The sequence below is a fragment of the Simochromis diagramma genome, unplaced genomic scaffold (assembly GCF_900408965.1).
Source record: "Simochromis diagramma unplaced genomic scaffold, fSimDia1.1 OVJJ01000822.1, whole genome shotgun sequence".
Classification (NCBI taxonomy): Eukaryota; Metazoa; Chordata; class Actinopteri; order Cichliformes; family Cichlidae; genus Simochromis; species Simochromis diagramma.
In genome coordinates, this window is record NW_024387520.1 from 7,903,911 (window position 1) to 7,923,805 (window position 19,895).

At 44.2% G+C, this 19,895-nt stretch overlaps 1 protein-coding gene across 1 annotated transcript in view; it reads right to left on the reverse strand.

The window, feature by feature from the left end:
* Window positions 1-19,895, reverse strand: part of hmcn2 (hemicentin 2) — a 51,050-nt gene that overhangs the window by 21,154 nt on the left and 10,001 nt on the right. The window contains exons 13-46 of the mRNA XM_040019415.1: window positions 19,602-19,729; window positions 18,249-18,362; window positions 17,998-18,156; window positions 17,706-17,900; window positions 16,634-16,729; window positions 16,383-16,510; window positions 16,138-16,282; window positions 15,325-15,437; window positions 13,733-13,892; window positions 13,483-13,642; window positions 10,447-10,574; window positions 9,700-9,951; window positions 8,633-8,716; window positions 6,647-6,838; window positions 6,427-6,557; window positions 6,109-6,253; window positions 5,829-5,955; window positions 5,576-5,733; window positions 4,822-5,100; window positions 4,604-4,746; window positions 3,831-3,981; window positions 3,512-3,730; window positions 3,312-3,425; window positions 3,015-3,202; window positions 2,819-2,915; window positions 2,578-2,739; window positions 2,339-2,452; window positions 1,948-2,144; window positions 1,563-1,644; window positions 1,343-1,474; window positions 1,107-1,250; window positions 868-1,027; window positions 359-483; window positions 94-277 (exon numbers count right to left, since the gene is read on the reverse strand). Of these exons, the coding sequence (XP_039875349.1) occupies window positions 94-277; window positions 359-483; window positions 868-1,027; window positions 1,107-1,250; window positions 1,343-1,474; window positions 1,563-1,644; window positions 1,948-2,144; window positions 2,339-2,452; window positions 2,578-2,739; window positions 2,819-2,915; window positions 3,015-3,202; window positions 3,312-3,425; window positions 3,512-3,730; window positions 3,831-3,981; window positions 4,604-4,746; window positions 4,822-5,100; window positions 5,576-5,733; window positions 5,829-5,955; window positions 6,109-6,253; window positions 6,427-6,557; window positions 6,647-6,838; window positions 8,633-8,716; window positions 9,700-9,951; window positions 10,447-10,574; window positions 13,483-13,642; window positions 13,733-13,892; window positions 15,325-15,437; window positions 16,138-16,282; window positions 16,383-16,510; window positions 16,634-16,729; window positions 17,706-17,900; window positions 17,998-18,156; window positions 18,249-18,362; window positions 19,602-19,729 (5,106 nt within the window). The remainder of the gene's footprint in view (window positions 1-93; window positions 278-358; window positions 484-867; window positions 1,028-1,106; window positions 1,251-1,342; window positions 1,475-1,562; window positions 1,645-1,947; window positions 2,145-2,338; window positions 2,453-2,577; window positions 2,740-2,818; window positions 2,916-3,014; window positions 3,203-3,311; window positions 3,426-3,511; window positions 3,731-3,830; window positions 3,982-4,603; window positions 4,747-4,821; window positions 5,101-5,575; window positions 5,734-5,828; window positions 5,956-6,108; window positions 6,254-6,426; window positions 6,558-6,646; window positions 6,839-8,632; window positions 8,717-9,699; window positions 9,952-10,446; window positions 10,575-13,482; window positions 13,643-13,732; window positions 13,893-15,324; window positions 15,438-16,137; window positions 16,283-16,382; window positions 16,511-16,633; window positions 16,730-17,705; window positions 17,901-17,997; window positions 18,157-18,248; window positions 18,363-19,601; window positions 19,730-19,895) is intronic.

A 19,895-nucleotide genomic window follows, 5' to 3' on the forward strand; every position in this document is an offset into this window, starting at 1 on the left:
TTTTTTTTTAATGAAGAAAGAGAACATTTAGAATGACCTCATCCACCAACCTGTAATCTTTTTACAACACAGTCTGTAATCATCTTAACTGACCTCAGCAAAGAGTCACCGGAGAGGAGGCGAGCGCGGGGACTGAGGAGCAGCGGATGCCCATTCTTCAGCCAGCTGATCTGAGGCGGGGGGTTTCCTGCTGCCTGACACTCTAGCGTCACAGCGCTGTCCTGCGTGACCTGCACCTCTTTGGGGATGGTGGTCCCACCAGAAATAGATGGCGGTACTGCCACAGATGAAATAGACTGTGAAGAAATCGCTCAGAAACTTAACGCAGATAAACAGAGCTAAGGGGTGAAAAACCAACCTAGAGTAAAGACGGTGTAGATTTTGCTCTCCTGGCCGGCCGAATTCACAGCCAGGCAGGTGTACGTCCCAGAATCCTCAGGACTCAGGCGCAGCAAAGTCAGTGTGCTGCCATCAGATGTCACGCTGCCAGAGAACAAGCACGCTTTGTTTTCACATCCATTTTTCTCTATTATTTGTCCACATCTGAACCTCGGTGTAATTCTTTCATTATCACCCACATCCCACAGTTTTCTCACAGTCGCATGCAGATACATAAACACAGTCGCTTACTGTCTGGTGACCACATAAGCTGGCGAACAGCTGTGAAGCAGCTGCTTTTACAGTTTTTCATGATCTAACCGGGCAAGACACTATAAACCATTTGTTCGTCGTGCACATCATTCTCTGTGTTTCTGATTAACGGTGACACTTTCCCAAACCCTTAATGAAGGCTGCTCATCGATTCAAATATTTACCATTGTTATGATTACTTCACACTTGACAGAGCGGGGCCTGAGAATGACTTACGCAATGTGACGGGCATCCGATCCCTCCAGAGTCACTCCATCTTTCAGCCAGCTGAGGCGAGGTGTGGGGATTCCATTTGCTCTGCACTCCAGGGTCAGCTCCTCTCCTCTGGGTGCACTCACTTCAGATGGGAGGTCAGAGTCCAGGATGGTTGGGGAGACTGAGCAGGGCAGAGATTACTGTTAAACACCTTTTGAAATCATTTCTCTCATAACACATGCTTTAAGAAACCTCGTTACCCTGCACGGTGACTGTGTACTCTTTTCGTGTTTCTCCCTCGCTGTTCTTGGCCACACACGTGTATGTTCCGGCGTGAGACAGGCTGAGAGGCCCCAGCTCCAGCCTGGTGCCTCGAACAGACCACTGCCACTGCAGGCTGCTTTCTGGAAACCACACAGATCCACTTAATCTAGCTGTGACACCCTTTGGCACGTCTACATTTCTCCACATTTCCATGTCACTCCCTCCCACTTACCAATAGGAGTTCCATCTTTAAGCCAAGAGATGCTGGGAACGGGTACGCCTGTGGCCTCACACAGCAGAGCCACGTGGGAGCCCAGGCTATAATTTAGAGACTCTCGAAGAGGTCCATCCAGGACAGGTGGAACTGTCAATATATATTTATGAGAATTTAGTCCATTAAAGACATTTGTCTATAGCGATTTTGTTCCAAAATGCTACAGAGTGATTTTTACCATGAACCGTCAGCCTAAAGGTCCTGTCCGCCTGTCCAGCCACATTGGACACTTTGCAAGTGTACGTGCCACTATCTCCCATCTAGTAACCACAAAGGAAAAAATTGTGAGTTGTGTTTTCTTTACAAGTTATAATCCAAAGGGATTCACGATTTTTTTTTTTTTTTTTGGAACACCGGTTTAAAATGCTTTCAGATGGGTGATCTCAGCTCCAGCCTGTTAGAATTAGTCAGAATTATCTCAGGGGTTTTAAATGCACCAGATAAAGGAACAGTGAGTGCAGTGAAAATATGTATACATTACACATCAGCACGCTGTTGAAAACCCCTTAAAATCCTTTTTTATGTTTTGTTTGCAGTCATAAAAAATATCTGATGAGTCTGACCTGGACTCCTATTATCTCCAGCTGGTACTGATCCATCTTTAGTCCGTTCCCTGCAGCCAACTGGAGCCCATTCTTGTACCACGTGACTTCAGGCTCGGGGAAGCCGTGGGCTTCGCATCGCAAGGTGACTGAGGAGCCAACCTGAGGGGTCACCGAGTCTGACTCAGCATCGTGCCGGGGCTTCAGGGTGGGCACGACTGTTGGTTTGCACATTTAGAGAGGACATGATCTCAGTTTGATTCATTCAGAATTCGAATGAGTCACTCCTGAACTCTTCTCAGTCACAGCTGGCTTGAGATAAACAGATTTTTTTTGCCAGGCAGTGTTTTGGGATTTGATCATCTGTATATGTGGCTGAATTGTGCAGATGGGTCACAGTGTGTTTGCTCACCATAAACACTGAGGAGAATACTCTTCTGGTCCTGCCCTGCTGAGTTGGTGGCTGTGCAAACATATTGCCCTGCATCTTCTAGTCTGGCCCGGGGCAACTGTAGCATCTGGCCACCTATTACATATATATAGGCAATATATCAAATAATGATATGAAATATCAGTGCAAGAATTAGATTCTACCCAATATAATGCTTCTGATTGAAGGATTTGGGTATTGAAGATGGCCCAGAGGCTAACCTGGCAGAATGTGAATGCTGGTGCTGAAATGGAGGACTTGCCCATCTTTGGTCCAGGTAATCTCTGGAGGAGGGTATGCTTGGACGTCACACAGCAAAGACACCATGTGGCCCTCAGTCACACTAACCTCCTCCTCTTTAGGGCCCGTTATTCTAGGAGGGACTGCAAAAAGAGAAGAGAGTTGCATATCACAGTATCACAGTAAAGACTTTTTTGGGTTTTTTTTTTATTTTTTTTTAACCTTGCACTGTCAGACTGAAGAGCTTCTCAATTGTTCCGACCTTGTTCTCCGCTACACACGAATACCCAGCCATGTCTGAAACCTGGACACTGAGAAGCTGTAAGTTAGGACACAAGCGTTATTCTTCACTACAGAACGTTACGGTTGGATCTGTCTATTTGCTGGCAACGGTGCACAAAGGTCAGCGATAACTAACTTGAAGCTGAGTCCCATCCTCACTGATGTGGTGCTGTGAGTCCATGTGCACCGGCTGCCCTTCTCTCAGCCAGGAGACGACTGGAGCTGGGTGTCCAATCACGTCACAGTGTAGAACCACGGTGCTGTTAACCACTGCTCCTATCTCCTCCATAAACTCCTTTGATGCTCCAGTAATAACAGGAGGGACTATGGAAGTTAAACACAACTGAAATTATTAAGTTACATCTCTATAATCACAGATTTTATTATGCAAACATTTTAATTACATCTAACTTAGGTATATGTACTCACTTACCTAGAATCTCCAGATCAAAGTGCATGCGATCCTCCCCTGCCTCATTAACAGCCTGACACGTATACCTTCCAGCATCCTCCTTCTGCACTCGGGCAATTTGTAGCGCTTGTCCCCCTGTCATACATTAAAAATGACTCCTCAGTTACATATAACAACTGCACTAGTGGTTTTACATGAAGTTTTACAGAGTTTTCCCTGACCTGGAAGAAGCACCACTCCATCTGCAGAGGTTAACTTTTTGCCGTCTTTATACCAGCTGAGCTTGGGAGGGGGAATGGCATTGCTCTCACAGGACAGGCTGATTTGATGGCCTAGCACAACTTCCCGCTTCTCCACCACGTTCTCATCATTAAGGTCGTCTTCGTGTCCCAAACCCCAGGATGCTTCCCTGTTATTCACCCGGTGGAAAATCGGAGGGACTAGAGAGACAGCGGCACATTAGAGCCAGATTGCTTTCTATACAAAGGTTTAAAATGAAGTGTTTTTCTAGCTGCTATACACTGAATTAACCGAACACACCTTGAATAGTTACACGAAAGTGTCTCTTGTCCTCTCCTGCAGAGTTGGTGACCACACAGGTGTACTGACCCTCATGGGACAGCATGGCATTCTCTATGTGAAGGAAGTGGCCGCTCTCTTTAATGCCAGCATGGATGTTTCCAGTCAGCAGCTAAAACACAAAGAAAATACACAGTTAATGTGAAGTATTGCTCGCAGGAATCTGTGGGTTGATGAATAAATAAAACAGACTGTCTCTGATACTTTGTTCAAAAGTGCTCTTTAAGCTCGATGGAGCCTCCTTAAGATTTGTTGCCTCTTTGAACTACTGTGTCAAGAAAATATTTAGCAGATCTTTAAATGTGGCTTAAAAACACCCAAGACATACAGAGCTTCCACCCACACTCAGAAAGAAAATCATATTTTACATCATCTTTAATCCAATTCCTGCTTCTCATATTGTAGGCCCTGCAGAATATTCATACACATGCACTTGCATTCTGAACAGAATAAAGGACACAGTACATCAAAACACAGTAGGTCACGAAAAAAACAAAAAAAGAAATTGCACAGTGTTTTATGTCTTGAGGTTTAATCACTGGATTCTTCCTCTATGTCTATAATTAACTGGCTTACTCATCACACTAAATAAGGCGAGTGGAGGTGGGTTGTGCAAGAGGGTTGCTGTAATTCATACCAGTTGCCAATAGAGGCTGGCAGAGGTTAGAACTTGTTCCATTGAAAACACATTTTGATTTTAGGAAGCACAGCTTTTAACGGTGACACACACGGACCTGTCCGTCTTTGAACCACTGGACTTTGGGCTCGGGGAAACCTTTGGCGAGGCAGGACAGAGTTAAGCTCCCGTTGATCCGCACTTTCTGTTCCTGACCACCAAACGTTAGGGAGGTAGAGTCTCCTTCTATCTGCGGTGGGACTAAAGAGATGAAAACATAAAAAATCAAATCCCTCTTTTATTTTTCACCTTGTTAGAGATGCACATGTCTCTTACCCAGAACACTGAGTGAATAGTGCTTGATAGCAGTGCCAGCTGGATTTGTAGCCCTGCAAGTGTAGAGGCCGCTGCTGTCTCCCTGTGCCGAACCCAGCCGCAGGGCCAGCCCACCGTGGGTGTATGTCAGCTGGGGAGTGGATACGATGGGGTGATTGTCCTTGAGCCAGGTGATGCTGGGTGTGGGGAAGCCCTCGACATTGCAGGGGAGGATTGCAGGGAAACCCAGCACCACTGACACCTCTGATGTCTCAGTAGTCCCCTTAATAGTGGGAGGGGCTGGAGTAAAAAACAGAGAACACGTTTATGTTTAACAGCCAAATCATTTTTTACTGGCACACAGTACAGAATAACCAGAGCAACAGGCGAATGCTTTGCTTTTGTGTAGGAAACCTTCTAAAAGAGAAATGCAGCATGTGGTACTCTATTACCGCACCTGACAGAGAAATGTCCCCTTAAAGAGAATTCAGTATGTGCACATCGACCACATGGCTAAATAAAATGTTAACTTGTGTTACTATAGAGGCTGGGCATTCACATGAATTATATATGATGCCTCGCAATTCTCTTTCTCAGAGTGTTGCCATAACAGCAGCAATTTAGGGAAAAATGTCAGAGTAATATCCTGAATCTATACAACTGTTTTGTTTTTTGTTTTGTTTTTTCATAGGTGTTAAATCAATAACTGCTGTTAAATTCAGGTGAGTGTAGTTGGAGGTTTACATTTTGTTAAAAAAAAAATGTTCAAAACAACCTTGGACGTTGAGTCTAAATTGGCGCATCTGAGTTCCTGCGTCGTTACTGGCCAGACACCGGTAAAGACCCTGGTCTCTCGGCCTTACTGACTTCACCTTCAGCACCTGGCCATCTTCCAGAAACTCCACATGAGGGTCTCCATCGCGGGACAGAACCCTGGAGAAAGAACGGAAAGGATGATCGAATCAATTCAGTGAATCCTGCATCCTGTGTACGCTGCTGAATGTCACGTCGATAAAAGAGATTCTTACTCTCCGTCGCGGCTCCATTCCACTCTTGGCGCTGGTTTTCCACTAACCCGACACTGAAACTCCACCTCCTGGCCCAGTACCACAGTTAACTCCTGCATTCGAGACGTTCCTGAGATCACAGGTGGAGCTGGCAAAAAACACCACATGCTCAATGACTAGTTTGCATTAAGAATGAATGCTGAATGTGTATCTTATCACAGATCCCCAAACTGGTCTTTCTTGCCGCCTTATACCTTTCCTCTTAAATATCCATGTGAAAGCAGGTTTATAATGAGCTCACCTTGCACCACTATGTTATATTGTCTTTGGGTCTCTCCAGCTGAGTTTTGAGCTGTGCAGACAAACTGTCCTGCATGTTCAGGCTGAACTCTGTAGATTCTGAGCAGCCTATTTCCATTCTCAAGATACACCCCAGGGTTGTCCACCTGCACACACAGAAATCAGCTTGAGTGCATCCACACTGTTTAAATGTTATTGAAATAATTGCCACTTGGTGGCATTGTACCGCTAGAGATCGACAAGATAGCATTTACAGTAAAAACATGTAACCTGGCTTTTAGATTTTTCTGTAAATTGGAATCCAGGATGACACACTCACAGCTTTGCCATCTTTAGTCCAGGTGATTGTTGGAGAGGGGATCCCAAAGGCGTCACATCCCAGCGTGAGAGGCTGCTTCAAGGTGACAGTGAGGTTCAGCGGTTGGCCATTATCTTGAATTTCAGGGGGAACTAAGACAGCACAGAAAGAAAGGTTTATGGACCATCGTTATGTGTAAAATATACTTTTACAGGAAAACAGCCATGAGATAAGTTCTCACCATTCACTTTTAGCCTGGTCTTTCTCTCCACAGAGCCTGCCTCATTAACTGCCACACACTTGAAGTCCCCACTGTGGCTGGCAGACGCTGCGCTAATTACAAGAGCTCCATCCCTCGCCACAGAAAAGTCGGGTTGTTCGGGGTGTATCTCCAGGCCATTCTTGAACCAGCGTACTTTGGGATTAGGCGAACCTGCAGGTGCAGCGACAAGAAAAGCGAGTGAGGATAAAATGAGCTTTATTGATCATATCGGACAGAAAGAAGAGTTACTTCCATCTCTCTTCTTCTGTGCAGGATAACTTAACGGGCAAGCAGCCCAGACTACAAAAAAGCCAGCTCTCTACATTTATCAGACAGCAGGACAGCAGGGAGTGGATGCCAAAATGGTTAGTCCTTGTCGCCTGCAGGCTTAAGATTTCAAGGTCAAAGTCACATAAAAAAAGTAAAACACTGCATAGAGGAGTGACGGAGGATGTAATACTTAAAATGCAGACATAAAGATTTATTGCTAAACACTGGGATGAGAGTGAGTAGAGAGAGTAAGAGCTGCAAGAAAGATAGTGGTTGAACAAGTGGTTCAAAGGCACTGGCGTGTTTCCTCAGGAGCCTTAAAAACACATGTGTTTGGTGGATTATTGGGTGGAAATAGAGCTAGAAATGCCCGACAGAAGAAAACTGGATCAGGGACAAGGTGGAGAATTTAAAAAGCTTTGTAACCCCCCAAAAATCTCCACAACAGATTCCCTAACAGACTAACAGAGCAGCACAGAGCCACACTCCCTCGATTTACAGAGGTGTCACATATACAAACACCACTTGAAAAATCAACCGCAGCACCCTTCCTTCTCCATCCCCCAAAAAGCAGGAGAAGACGCAGCACAACCAAAGGTGACGTTACTGTCTGTTTCCTCTCAGAACACGTGTTTACAGTTAAGGAGCTCTGAAGCAAATTCATTATCTCATTGCTGCGGGAAATGCATACAGATGTTGTGTTTTAGATGTTAACAGATCTCATTAGCAGGCTCTGAATTTATTTACCGGGGCTGACGAAGTCTGAGATTATCTCTTCCATGTGTTTCTCCAATAATTACCTCTATCAAATGCAATGTGCTTGTTGGTGAATTAATAATTTCCTTCTGGCAGAGACTGTGCTTGTTTCCCCTCGTGCAGATAGATCTCAAAGAAAACAAAAGGACCAAAGAAAGTGGGGATCCTCGTTTGGTGCTGCAGGCTGACTGCCTCTCCGGCCCGTCAAGAGCATCAAGCATTTCTGTATTTCTGTGCTTGGTACTGTCAACCCGTCCGTATGACTCAGAAGAAAGGTGAGGCCAGCGAGGCTTCGTCTTTCTCTTCCTGTGCTTCACGGCGCACCTCAGACATCTCTGTCCTTTATCTGCCAGAAGCAGCCTGTAATTAGGATTCCGCTCCCAGCAGGCCCGACACACAGGAAAGCAGATGTGGCTCACAGAGGCAGGAGGCAGACTGATGTTCCAGCTGTTGCTCCACATTATACGCAGTGCTCACCTCCTCTCATTGAGCTGGTTACCATGACACAGCTCCACACAAACAATACCTGTTTGTGCGGGCTGCCACTGAGTAGCCGTCAGTCCAGACGGAGATGCGACACCGACGCTTGCCGCGTTTTGATAAAACAGCAGGTCCTCCACATCCCTACAGAATGTCTCTCGTTCGCAAATGGATGTTAGGAAATAGAGACAATGGCATGCCTCCGGGTGCTGCAGTGAAAAGAAGCTTCTCCTTTTAAGATGGCAACTAGGAGTCTGTGGTGACAGTGAAACATTCTTTTGATTGCGCACAAAAACACATCACTGTCCTACATATAACATTGATTTCTCTCTTTTTTTCTCCTTTCTGTGTTGCAGAAACAAACCTGAAAGATGACAGAGTTCAGTTTTAGGCTCCCTAAAACTTGAATTACACCTTTTTAGTGTGTCCACGCTGACTCATCTGTGAATCATTCCATACCTTTAGCGGGGCAAGGGATGATGACCTTGCTGTTTGCCACTTTCTCCATGATAACATCTCCAGGTTCGGCAAAGGTCGGGGCCTCTGTGAGTACAGAAAAATATGTTAAGTGCTAGTTCAAAGTGCAAGGGCAGCTAATAAATAAGAGGTGCAATGACAATTAGTTTTAGGTTTCGGAGTAAGAAGAAGCCTCAATAGGATCTAAACATGATTTGAAAAACCGAACAGATTCTCCCCAATGACCAGAGCGTGCGTCGTGCTTTGACAGCCTGAGCCAGGCTGACCTCTTTTTCTTATCTCTTAAATCAGACAGTCATATTGAGATCGAGATCATTTTTTTAAGAGAGAGACCCCAAAAAATGCCACACAAAGTGACAGGACCACACAAACGGCACATGTAAGTCAAACTGAAACCAACAAGTCAAGCGTGAAATAGAGAGAATCAAAGCAATTACAGGGGTTGCTGCAAAAAGAAACAACAGCTGTTAAAGCCTGAACATCTGTAAGAAGAATGGGAAAATCCAGTTTTTTGCTTTTAAAAGATGAGTTTTGGTTTAGGAGAGGTTAGAATGTCCCTGTGCGCTTGATCCCCTTGATGTTGAAACTGAGTAAATGATTAAGTAGGGAAGCTGGGAAAGCATCAAAGGCAGACTGCAGATGAGTAAGAGCGTGTGTCAGAGAGGAACAAGGGCATGGAAATATAAAAGGGGACTGATCGGGAAGAATAATATTAATTATATATCACGTAAATAACAACAAGGAAGCTTGATTCAGTACAAATGGACACGAGTCTGATTTCTTAACCCGAAGTCATCTCCCTTTGTGAATGTTTGTCAGAAGGTCAAATAGCTCACTGTTTGGCAGTTTGTACGGTCAATGTGCGCCTAAAGTGAATGTGCCTCTAAACGCTGAGAGGGCCGAAAACAGATGCATCATTAGTGAACCTTCATATGACCAGTGATAGTGAATAGTTATTCAGATATATCATAGAAAACAACCATGAGTCGCAATTTAATAGTTCTGCAAGTGAACAAGCAGGTCTGAGGAATTGAACTTGTGACATTCACCAAGAATTTCCAGCTTGATCTCCAAGGTCTCCTGTCCTGCACTGTTCGAGGCCACACACCGGTAGGCGGCCTGGTCGGCGTGGCTGACCTGCTGGATCCTCAGGGGTGTAACATTCTTGTCCCCAACAGGTGATCCATTGCGAAACCAGCTGATCTCAGGGCTCGGCTCTCCCTGCGCTATACATGGTAGAGTCACTGTTTGGCCGAGCAGGGCTTTCAGGAGGGAGGGTGCTGGCAGAATCCTGGGTTTAGCTGAGGACAAAACAAATATCCTAAATATTAGATGCACATAGTTTTGAACATTGACACAAACTTTATCACATTCAAGTTACAGGCTGTCCATGCTATAGCTTTGAATAATCTCCAGTTCCCTTTTCCTGCTAAATTTATGAAGAAATAACAAAGGGATGGCCCACAACTACCGATAACCAACTGATTTCGCATCAACTGTCAAACCTGAAATGAAAAAAAACATAGAGAACTGTGCATAAAAATGAATGAAATTCCCTGCTGTTAATGCAATATTGAAGCTCGACAGCAGCTTTCAGCCCATCATAAAACTGTAACTTGAGTATGTCATGGTAAATGGCTTTAAAGTGGCAAAAATCTATGTGCAAAAATATTTGGAACTGTATTCATACACACGTCTCACATATAAGTGATATATTCACACAGAGACTTAAAGATATTGGCTGAACAAACAAGTTTCCATAAACTTCAACTTTTACTGAAACCCTGTGGAGTTACCTTGAATGTGTAAATTGTAGCTTAGGGACGCGTTGCCTGCTGGGTTTTCTGCAGTGCAGGTGTACAGTTTACTATCAATCAGGCGCACATCAGTGATCTTCAGAGAGCCTGAAGGCAAAACAGTGAACCTGGGGAGTGGTTAGGGGTCAAGGGCAAAGACATGGAGAAAACACAGAACTTTATGAGTCACTGAAGATCTACAGCTACTGTGTTCTGATAAAATAGGTGTGTCTGTTTTCTTTTTCTCTCCTATATCTCCTATATTTTGAAGCATGCATATAAACCACCTCCTGCAGGCCAGAACTCCTTTAAAGCTGACTGAGGAAAAGTGGAAAACTGTTCAGTGTTCAGATGAATCAAGACTTTAACTTCTTTTTTGGAGAAAATGGACACAAAAATCTCTGCAGCAAAGAAGACAGGGAGCGTCTGTCTTGTTATCAGCACTCATTTCAAAATCCTGCAGGGGGTGCAATAGCAAAAGTGGCAGCTTGCACATCTGCAAAGCTAGAAAGATTCCAGAGAAACTTTGTACCAGATTATGTCTTTTTCAGGGATGGTCTTGCACATTTCAGCAAAACAATGCTAAACTGCACATTGCATCTATTACAATGACTTCATAGCAGAAGAGTCTGGGTGTTGAACTGCAGTTCAAAACATTTACCAACTGGAAACATCTGGCATCATGAAGTGAAAAACATGACAAAGAAGATCTAGGACAGCTGAGCAGCTAGAATCCTATATCACATAAGAATGGGACAACATTCCAAGAAGTCCCACAGCTGGTCTCTTCAGCTCCCAGATGTTTATGGACTGCTGTTAAAAGAAGAGGGAATGCTACACAGTAGTAAACATGGCCCTGCCCCAATTTTTCTAGATTTGTTGCTGCCATCAAATTCAGAATTAGCTCATATTTTTTCAGTTTAAACATTTAATATCTTTTCTGTGCTGTATTGTAAATAAAATGTGGGCTTATGAGAGACGCAAATCACTACGTTCTGTTTGACATTTTATACAGCGTCCAAACTTTTTTTTTTTTTTTTGGTATTTGGGTTGTACAACAAGTATCAGAGCATTTGACAGGTATACATAAATTGAATTATGCTGTCAAACACTTAGTGATCCTTATTCAATTATGTTGTTTTGTTGAAATGGAAAAAGAAAATGTGTGAGGGTTAGAGTTCATAAAGAGCAAGCAATAGCCGGAGTCTGGACCTCATCCAGAGCTAAGTACTCCCGCAATGAGTTGCTGTTTTCACATTTACGATTGTCTGGGATAATTACAATGTGAAAGGGTCAGCAGTGTTTGACCTGATAATATCACCATGGGAAAGGTTGTAGGTTCAAAAAGATCAATGCGGATTTTTCTGTTTGCGTGTGCAGCTATTGTGCGTTTACGACCGCGGGGTCAGGAAATAAAGATAAAGTGAAAATCAAAACATTGACTTAATGGTGGAGCTCGAATGAAAGGTCGCACAGGTCTCCAAAGTCAAAGCGTCATCCTTCCTGGGACCAACTAAGTTCAAAGCAACGTTTTGGCCCAACTTGCCATTTGTTTTTTTGATGTTTGTCAAAGTCAAACAAGTGGACAGATGGTGGTCATCACATACACTCCAGTACACAACCTCAGCTCCAAAGTCAGGCCTTGCTTGCTGTGGGTCAGCAACTTTAAAGGAGGGTGTGGTAACCTGAAATGCTACAGAAGCTATCCAGCTGTACAAATGTATAATATACAGCAATGTAAACACACCTCTGCGATTTATCTTTGATAAGTGTGTCTGCTAAGCAACCAAATTCTAACAATAACACGCCTGTCTAAGTGGAAACGGGCTAGAAGCACAAAGAGCTCTGTATTTTAGACGCACATATGGTGTAATGTCTTTCACCCACCCCCCACCTCCCCAAACAGCCGTAGGAGAGACGACAGCATCCAGCTCGAAAACTGAAAAGCGGCCTCTGCAGTGGTTAATGTGAGCTCAGGCTACAGCGGTGCTGCTCCGCATGACATGAACAGCCCCTCTCGCTCATCCATCACTCCCCACATTGGTGTCATCTGTGTACACAGTGCGACTGGCCAAGGACTAACTGGGACAAATTGGCCTCATCAGGATCAGGTCTCCTGTGACCAAATCTTCTGACTCAGTATTGAAAAAAGGAAAGAGAAAAACAAAAAACTCCCTGCCTGGTACTAGTCTAAATACATAGATATGCGATAAATATCATCTCCCACTGTTTAAGTTATTTTAAAAATCAGCACCCCTCGGTTATTTCCTCCGAACCTCAGAGTGTAGCTTAAAGGAGTTAATGTTCCTTTACAGAGCCCTGCTCCTTCCATAGGTCCCTGCGTATGCAAAGCATGACACTGGGTTTGTTCACAGGGATGTGTTATTCTCATCAGACAGGACTAGTAAAGAGTCAGCATGTTGTTTTACTGCCGAAACACCGCAGGGAATCTGAACATCAGACAGACACAACTTGTATCTCTTCCACTGTCAGTTCACTTTCCGCCCCTCTTCCTGGCACCCCCTCCCTCCAACGCCACCCCCCACCGTTTCCTTCTTCCTGACCCCACACAAGTCATACTGTATCTGAGTCACAACGGCTTTCAACTCCCTCTGTCATTCTTCTATCTGCACTAAATGATTCGGCCTGGTGTCTGGCCCAAAGAGTCTGCCTGTCATCCATCCAGCTCGTGTCTCGGGGCAGCCTGCCTGCCTGCCTGTCTGCGCCCAGAGTGACCACACATGAAAGCCAGGAATCAGGCAACCACGTGGGACCAGATGTTTTACCTCGGTTTAGCCAACTGGTGATGCCCACACACAGATCTCTAGTCTCTGCTGCCTCTGCCTGGCTGCTCTTCCAGAGGCATTACGACATGTTAGCAGAAGCTTTGAACAACAGCCAGAGCTCTTTGTAAAAGCTGACTCAGGTGTTAGTTAAGTCAGAGGTAAAGTATGGTTAGTGCTTTTGGATTATGTCATCTTATATTTGAGACATTTAACTGCATGATTGTCGGGGTGAGGTAAGGCTTCCTCTTACCCAGCTGTGACGGGGGGGATGGGATGCCCGTTTCGGCTCCACGTGACTAACGGGGAAGGACTCCCTTCAGCTTCACACGGGAGAACAACCTCTGCCCCCACCTCTGCAGCCATGTTTACTGTGTTGTCGTGACCAGTCACGCCCATTATCTTTGGCACAGCTTGAACACAACAAAAGAGCTTGTTAGACGACCACATAGGCACTTCCTTTACAATTCCAAACGCAAACTGTTTGCCTCCGTTCGCCTTACTATTGACACTCAGCTGGATCTCGCGACTAGCATAGCCCACAGGACTGGTGGCAGTGCAGATGTAGATGCCTGCATCTTCGGCGGAGGGGTTGGGGATGTGGAGGTGTCCCTCAGAGTCAGACTGAAGAGCGGAGCTGTCCCTGGGCAGGGGCTGCCTCCCCTGGCAGAATAAGATCAGACAGAACATATTATATTAGAAAAGTCCTCCACACAAGCGTGCGCATGGATGCTAAGATTAGTTCAAGGTTTACAACCCAACCTTTGAAGTCTAATGGAATTACTGGCCACCCCTTTGGATTGCTCTCTATCTGCAGCGTGCACACACAAGAACCGAGGCAGCTGCGCATCCACTCGCTCTGAACATTAAAGCGCTTTAACAGATACACTTTTATCTGACAAGAAGGTAAATTTACTTGACTCTAGAGTAACATTTTGAAAATGTTAGGGGAAAGGCCGGGTGGAATATAAATCCGGCTCAGTTCAGCAACATGTAGACAACAACAGCATGCTGACCTCGTACAGGGTAGTAGTAGTACAGGGTATGTAATAGTGGCAGGGTATTTCATTGGCCATGTTTTTGTTGCCTCTAAAGAAAAGATGATATCACTGCAGTTCCTAATTTCAGTGGTGGAAGAGAAACAGATGCATTAACAGTATACAAACTGCCGCTTCTGCTTCACTACACGTCAAAGATAAATGTACACTTTTTACCAGGCAATATTTATCTCACAGCTTTAGCAACATTACAAATTATTAATCTGTTATATTGCAGCGGCTGTCAAAGGCAATGCTGCAGTACCGCACAAGCTGTAATAAGATCTGTTTTTGCATCCTGGATGGATCAAGAGCATCGGCTTAGCACCGCCTGGTTGCACATAAACTTTTGTGTTTTCTTCTCGTGATATGATGAAGTGTTGTACTAGGAGGGGATGCGGGAAAGTCTTGAAATAGACTCCTAAGGTACAATAAAAACAGGGTGATTTGCACCAGTCAAGCAGCAATATAGTAAAGTTGCCATGGTTACTTCCCTCCCTGGTCAGGTTAATCAAGTCTTGATTGCAGTGGAAACTGTTTTTGTTGGTGGTGTTTTGTTTTGTTCTGTTTTTTTGTGTTCTGACAAATCAAAGAAAAGACCAGAGGGGAAAAAAAGAAAACTGTTTGAATAAGACAAAAAAAATGTAATTGTATTTATGTAAATGTAATCACAGTAAGTGAAGGTGATTTGAAGTGCTACAGATGTTTGTGTAAAATAAAAAAAATATCCAGAGTAACTAAGTGTGCCTCAAAATGAATTCAGAATTAAAAACCTTTTTCATTATCAGTCATTTCACACTGATTTGATTCTGGTTTTATTAATATCGTTATGCTTGTATTGACTGGCACGGTCCAAGATTGCACTCTTAAGGATAATCTAGATCCCATCACCGCTGAGTATTGATTTTTGCTGTTGCCTGATTGTGATAATTATTTCCAAAGTGCTAATAATGACTCATTGTAAGCTGAACTGATACAAAGGGCTGACCTTGGACTAGACGGTGCTGTGGAAGTCACGCTTGATTTACTGAGCTGAAGCTGAAGGTTGCGAGTGTTACCTTGGACCAGACAACATCTGGTTTGGGAACGCCGGTGGTTTCGCATGATAGCCTGATGGCTACACCCTCGTTGGCTATGTAGTGGTACGGACCAGCGCTGATCTCTGGGGGCACTGTGGAAGAATAAGGTCATAAAACACAGCTGTCTGACTGAGCGTGAAGAAGCGATCTGCTGCTGCATTACCACCGGCCTCAGCTGACCAGCAACATCGGCGTTTGAGGCATTTCTTCATTACAAACTGATGATGAACCGTGATCCTGGCTGTCTGTCATTACATGCTCATGACCCCATTTATCAAAGCATGCAATAAAGCAGGCCCTCTCTCTGTGATGACAACAGGTGGTCGATTCATTCAAAAATTGTTTTCCATGCTGAGTTGGCACATTTTTGGCTTAATTGTCCAATTATATGGCCTGTGGTTGCAAACTTTGCACTGAGAAAGTGTATTCAGTGAGTGAAAGGGTCTGCTTTTAGATTAGGTTCATATATTTTCTTGCTGATATTTTATTAGTGCACATTAAATATGACGATAGAACCAGATGTAGGAGATGTAAGTTTAGTTTAGCTTGGATTATGGAAGCTTAGTATAAAGACTTGAAGAAAGTGGGAAACAACTAACCTGGCTGTGCCAAAAATGTAAATTACACACACAATTTGGGATTTTTCAGCGGGTCATTTACTACAATAATTTGAGTCAGTTACTTTCTGGAGTATCTCCAAGACTATAAGCCTGTCTTAGCTGCTTGTGCTTATTGTTTGCTGGCTTTAATTTTATTGGTAATGTGAGTGTTACTATTCCTTTACTCTCCTACCGTGAACCTCCAGGCTGACTGTGATGTTCGCGGAGCCTGCCACATTAACCGCAGTGCACACATAAATCCCAGTGTCCTCTGGGATGGCTCTTTCGATGTACAAACTGCCATCGCTCCTCAAGAACATCCTTCTGTTCAGATGGAACTGTGCAAACGAAAAAAGTAAAAATATTCCTGTCATACACAAACACAGATATGATCCATGGGAGAGGCAGGTTTGAGTTTGATGTTTTTACCAGCCTTACAGGTTTTCCATTCTTGGACCAGTGTCTTTCTGGAAGAGGAATTCCATCCAACAACATGCAAGGAATACTAAGTGACTGACCGCTCCCGGTGGTGATCACTGGGGCAACTTGGGCCAATAGAGGTGGCTCTGCAAGAAAAAGGATTCGAAATGATTATTAAACAACAGGAGCAGGAATATATGTGTTACAGCCACAGTGTCCTACTGTGTGTTTCTGCTACATGCATATATGGGATCACAAAAAGAGCCTACCCAGTCCAGTGACACTAACTCTGGCCTCAGATTTGATGGTTCCAAACTGGTTCTTGGCCTCGCAGATGTATAGACCTTCATCATCCAGCCAGACACCTACAGTCAAACACACATCATTGAAAAATGCACCCTGCCGCACATTACAATACATCTGAGAGTAGCAGCATCATCACACTTACCAAGAAAGAAAACAGTCTATCTAAAAAAACTAAATAAGTTCATGCTAATAGCAGCTAAGACCCCTACTCAGTAACAACTAGTATTATTGGCCTGACAGTGCTGTAATTAGGAGCTAAAAATAGAAAATAACAGGATTAATGGGTTTGGCTCAGCTGCTATCCTGCTGTCCCACTCAGTAAATTCTCTTGAGATCACATCTTGGAAGATCAACATATGTTTCAATTCTTCTGTTCTAGCAAATATTGAAGGATTCCAGGATAAAGCATTAAAGGTAACCCGTGAGGAGCACAATTCAAGGAGATAGTGGCGTTTGAGCACTACGCAATATGAACAGAGACATTTCTGAAACTGCAGGTAAAAAAAATAAAATAAAGCCATCTGTAGCAGATGGAGCCAATCAGGTCAGAGGGCAGCCGCAAATGGAAACAGTGACAGAAACGGCCCATGTAAATATGTCTGTTCCTGTCCAATATTATATTTCACACTATAAACATTTAGTCTCAGGAGCACAAAGCATCACGGTATGTGGCTAAGAATAGTCATGTTTCAGGCTGAAATATCTACCAGAGTTCACAGCTTTGATCCCCCTGCCCTGATGAGGACAAAGACAGACGCCTTCTCTTGCCAAATAATTAGCAACATTTTAAGGAGAGTCTTTTCACAGAGCAGAGATAATGCTTTTAGCAGGATGGATATTCGAGAGGCATCGGTTTACTGTAACTTTACCAATGGCAATGACATCCCGGCTCTCCCGCCTCTTAAGAAAATGTTAGCTGGATTTAATATGATACTCTTCTATATATACTTGCACAATTTGAGTCAAGCCAGTTCGAGCAGGGAAACCGTGAGGCTGCCGCACAGCACACCAAAGCTCTTTGCTGTGATAACTCACTCTGGATTAGAAGATGTCCGTTCTCCAGCTGCATTGTTTTACTGTGGCTGTCTGAACGCATGAGAATCTGTCTGCCATCCTGTCTGCGCCAGGTCACCGTCGGCTGCGGGAATCCCCGGGCAGTGCAAGGGAGGGTGATATTCTCCCCGACATTGGCTGTCACATCAGCCGGTGCCTCGGAAAACAATGGACCCGCTGTGGAAGGAAGAGTGGTGCCAGATGGATGTTTTTTCCTTTGTATAAATGTGAGAGAAATAAAAGTTTTATGTGGAAAACTGTAGTGTGGCCTCACCTCCAACCACCAGACTAACAGTGCCAGAGGAGGTTCCAGCAGAGCTGCTCGCCACACAGCTGTACTGACCAGCGTCGACCTCCTGCACGCCACGAATGTGCAGCGTCCCGCGATGTACGTCCTGCTCAACAAAAGGGGCAGAGCCCACCTCGAGTTCACCTGGAAGTACGAGCAATATAAGCTTGTCGTCCTCTAACAGAGACATCTCCACAGTCATTTTAATAAAAGCACTGTGTATGGCATTAACTCACCTTTGAACCAGTGGACAAGGGGGGACGGAAAGCCTGTGGCCTGACACTCGAGAGTTGCATCACCACCAACAGTCACTAGCACAACCTGCTGTACCACTGTTATTCTTGGTGCCTCTGCAGAACAAAAAAATCAGTGGGATGAACTTTTTATTCCAGGGATGTCCAACTCATTTTACATCATAGACCTCGGGACTTTGATTTTAAACGGACCAGTGAAAATCCCCTTTCTATCGGTGCAAAGGAGTTTAACTGCACATTTAATCCCTGCGATATCTCAATGTAAGAAAAAGAAGTGGAATTTCAAAGGTGCGTCTCAGTTTTTCCACGTGATAAAGAAACGCTGCTATAGTAAAATAAAGAAATTTGTCAGCATGACTCTGTGGACTTAAACTGTAACAAATAAATGTGTAAAGTTACAGAAGTACTGATAGTTCGTGGGCCAGATTCTCCTGTGGTTTTAAAGTGGGGCATTTTTGTTGTTCTATTTTATTCATTTATTTAATTGTTTAATTGCAATTTCTATTTCTGCATTACTTTGGTTTAGTATGAATGGCTGTTGGGGAGGTCTATCAGTAGGACAAGCTTACAGTTTAAAGTCAAAAATTTATGCTCTCCTTCACATTTTCTAAAGACATCTAGTGGGCCGAATTGGAGTTTTTGTTGGGCCAATTCTGCCCCCCGGGCCTTATGTTAGGCCCCCCTGTTTTTAGTTTATAGCAATGCACCAGTCTTTCATGCAGCGCTACTGTACGTAAACAGCAATGTGCTGTTTGTTTATACCAGCAAGGACATGAGAAAAACCCTGATGTGAATGTAAAAATGATGCTTATACTTTAGACCCAGGCAGCTGAGCTGAAAGGATGAGATGATCTACTGTGTTATAAGGTTTTCCCTGATTTGACAGATCAGTGTTGTTAAAAATGACATTCAGAGACAAGTGCGTATAATACCAGCAAGCCCCAGGAAAATGCTGCCATAATCCATCAGTGTTACGGTTTCTGTCAAGCACTAACTGACAGCCGTGAGTGAAACTTCAGGCCCACAACTGTCAGCGCTCACCAAACAAGGAGAGAAACATCACGTCGTGTGAGACAGAGCTGTATGTGGCCATGTTCACTTGCTGTATACTCTGCTCTATCCTGCTGGATATCATTAAAAGAAATGCGCCTTAAAAACAGTCAACACGGGCAAAAATGCTTCGTGTCACTGAAAGTTAAAAATGAAGTCAGAAGAGAAGCAATTATTCAGAACAGAAACTTTAACAACTCCGAATGACGAAAGGCTAATTCCAGCAACAATATATCTTCGCGCTGGCATCCTCAACCAGACATCTGTCGGGATGTGTTGACTTACCCGCATAACTAAGTGACACAGACTGAGAGGCAGTCCCAGCCTCGTTGCTTGCCAGACATGTGTAGTTCCCAGCATCCTCTGGGAGGGCCCCTTTAATGGTTAGAACTCCATGCTGGTTCAGACTGAACCTGTAGCGTACAGTGGACAGGATTCATGTTTGTTGATACTTTTGTTGATTACAAGCGCAGATGTAAAACAGAGATCCATCTCTCTGAATCTTTATGCTGCTGTTTGGTGTCACGGGAGAAATTTGTGTGTGTGCGAATGTATATTTCACTGCTGACATATAAAATA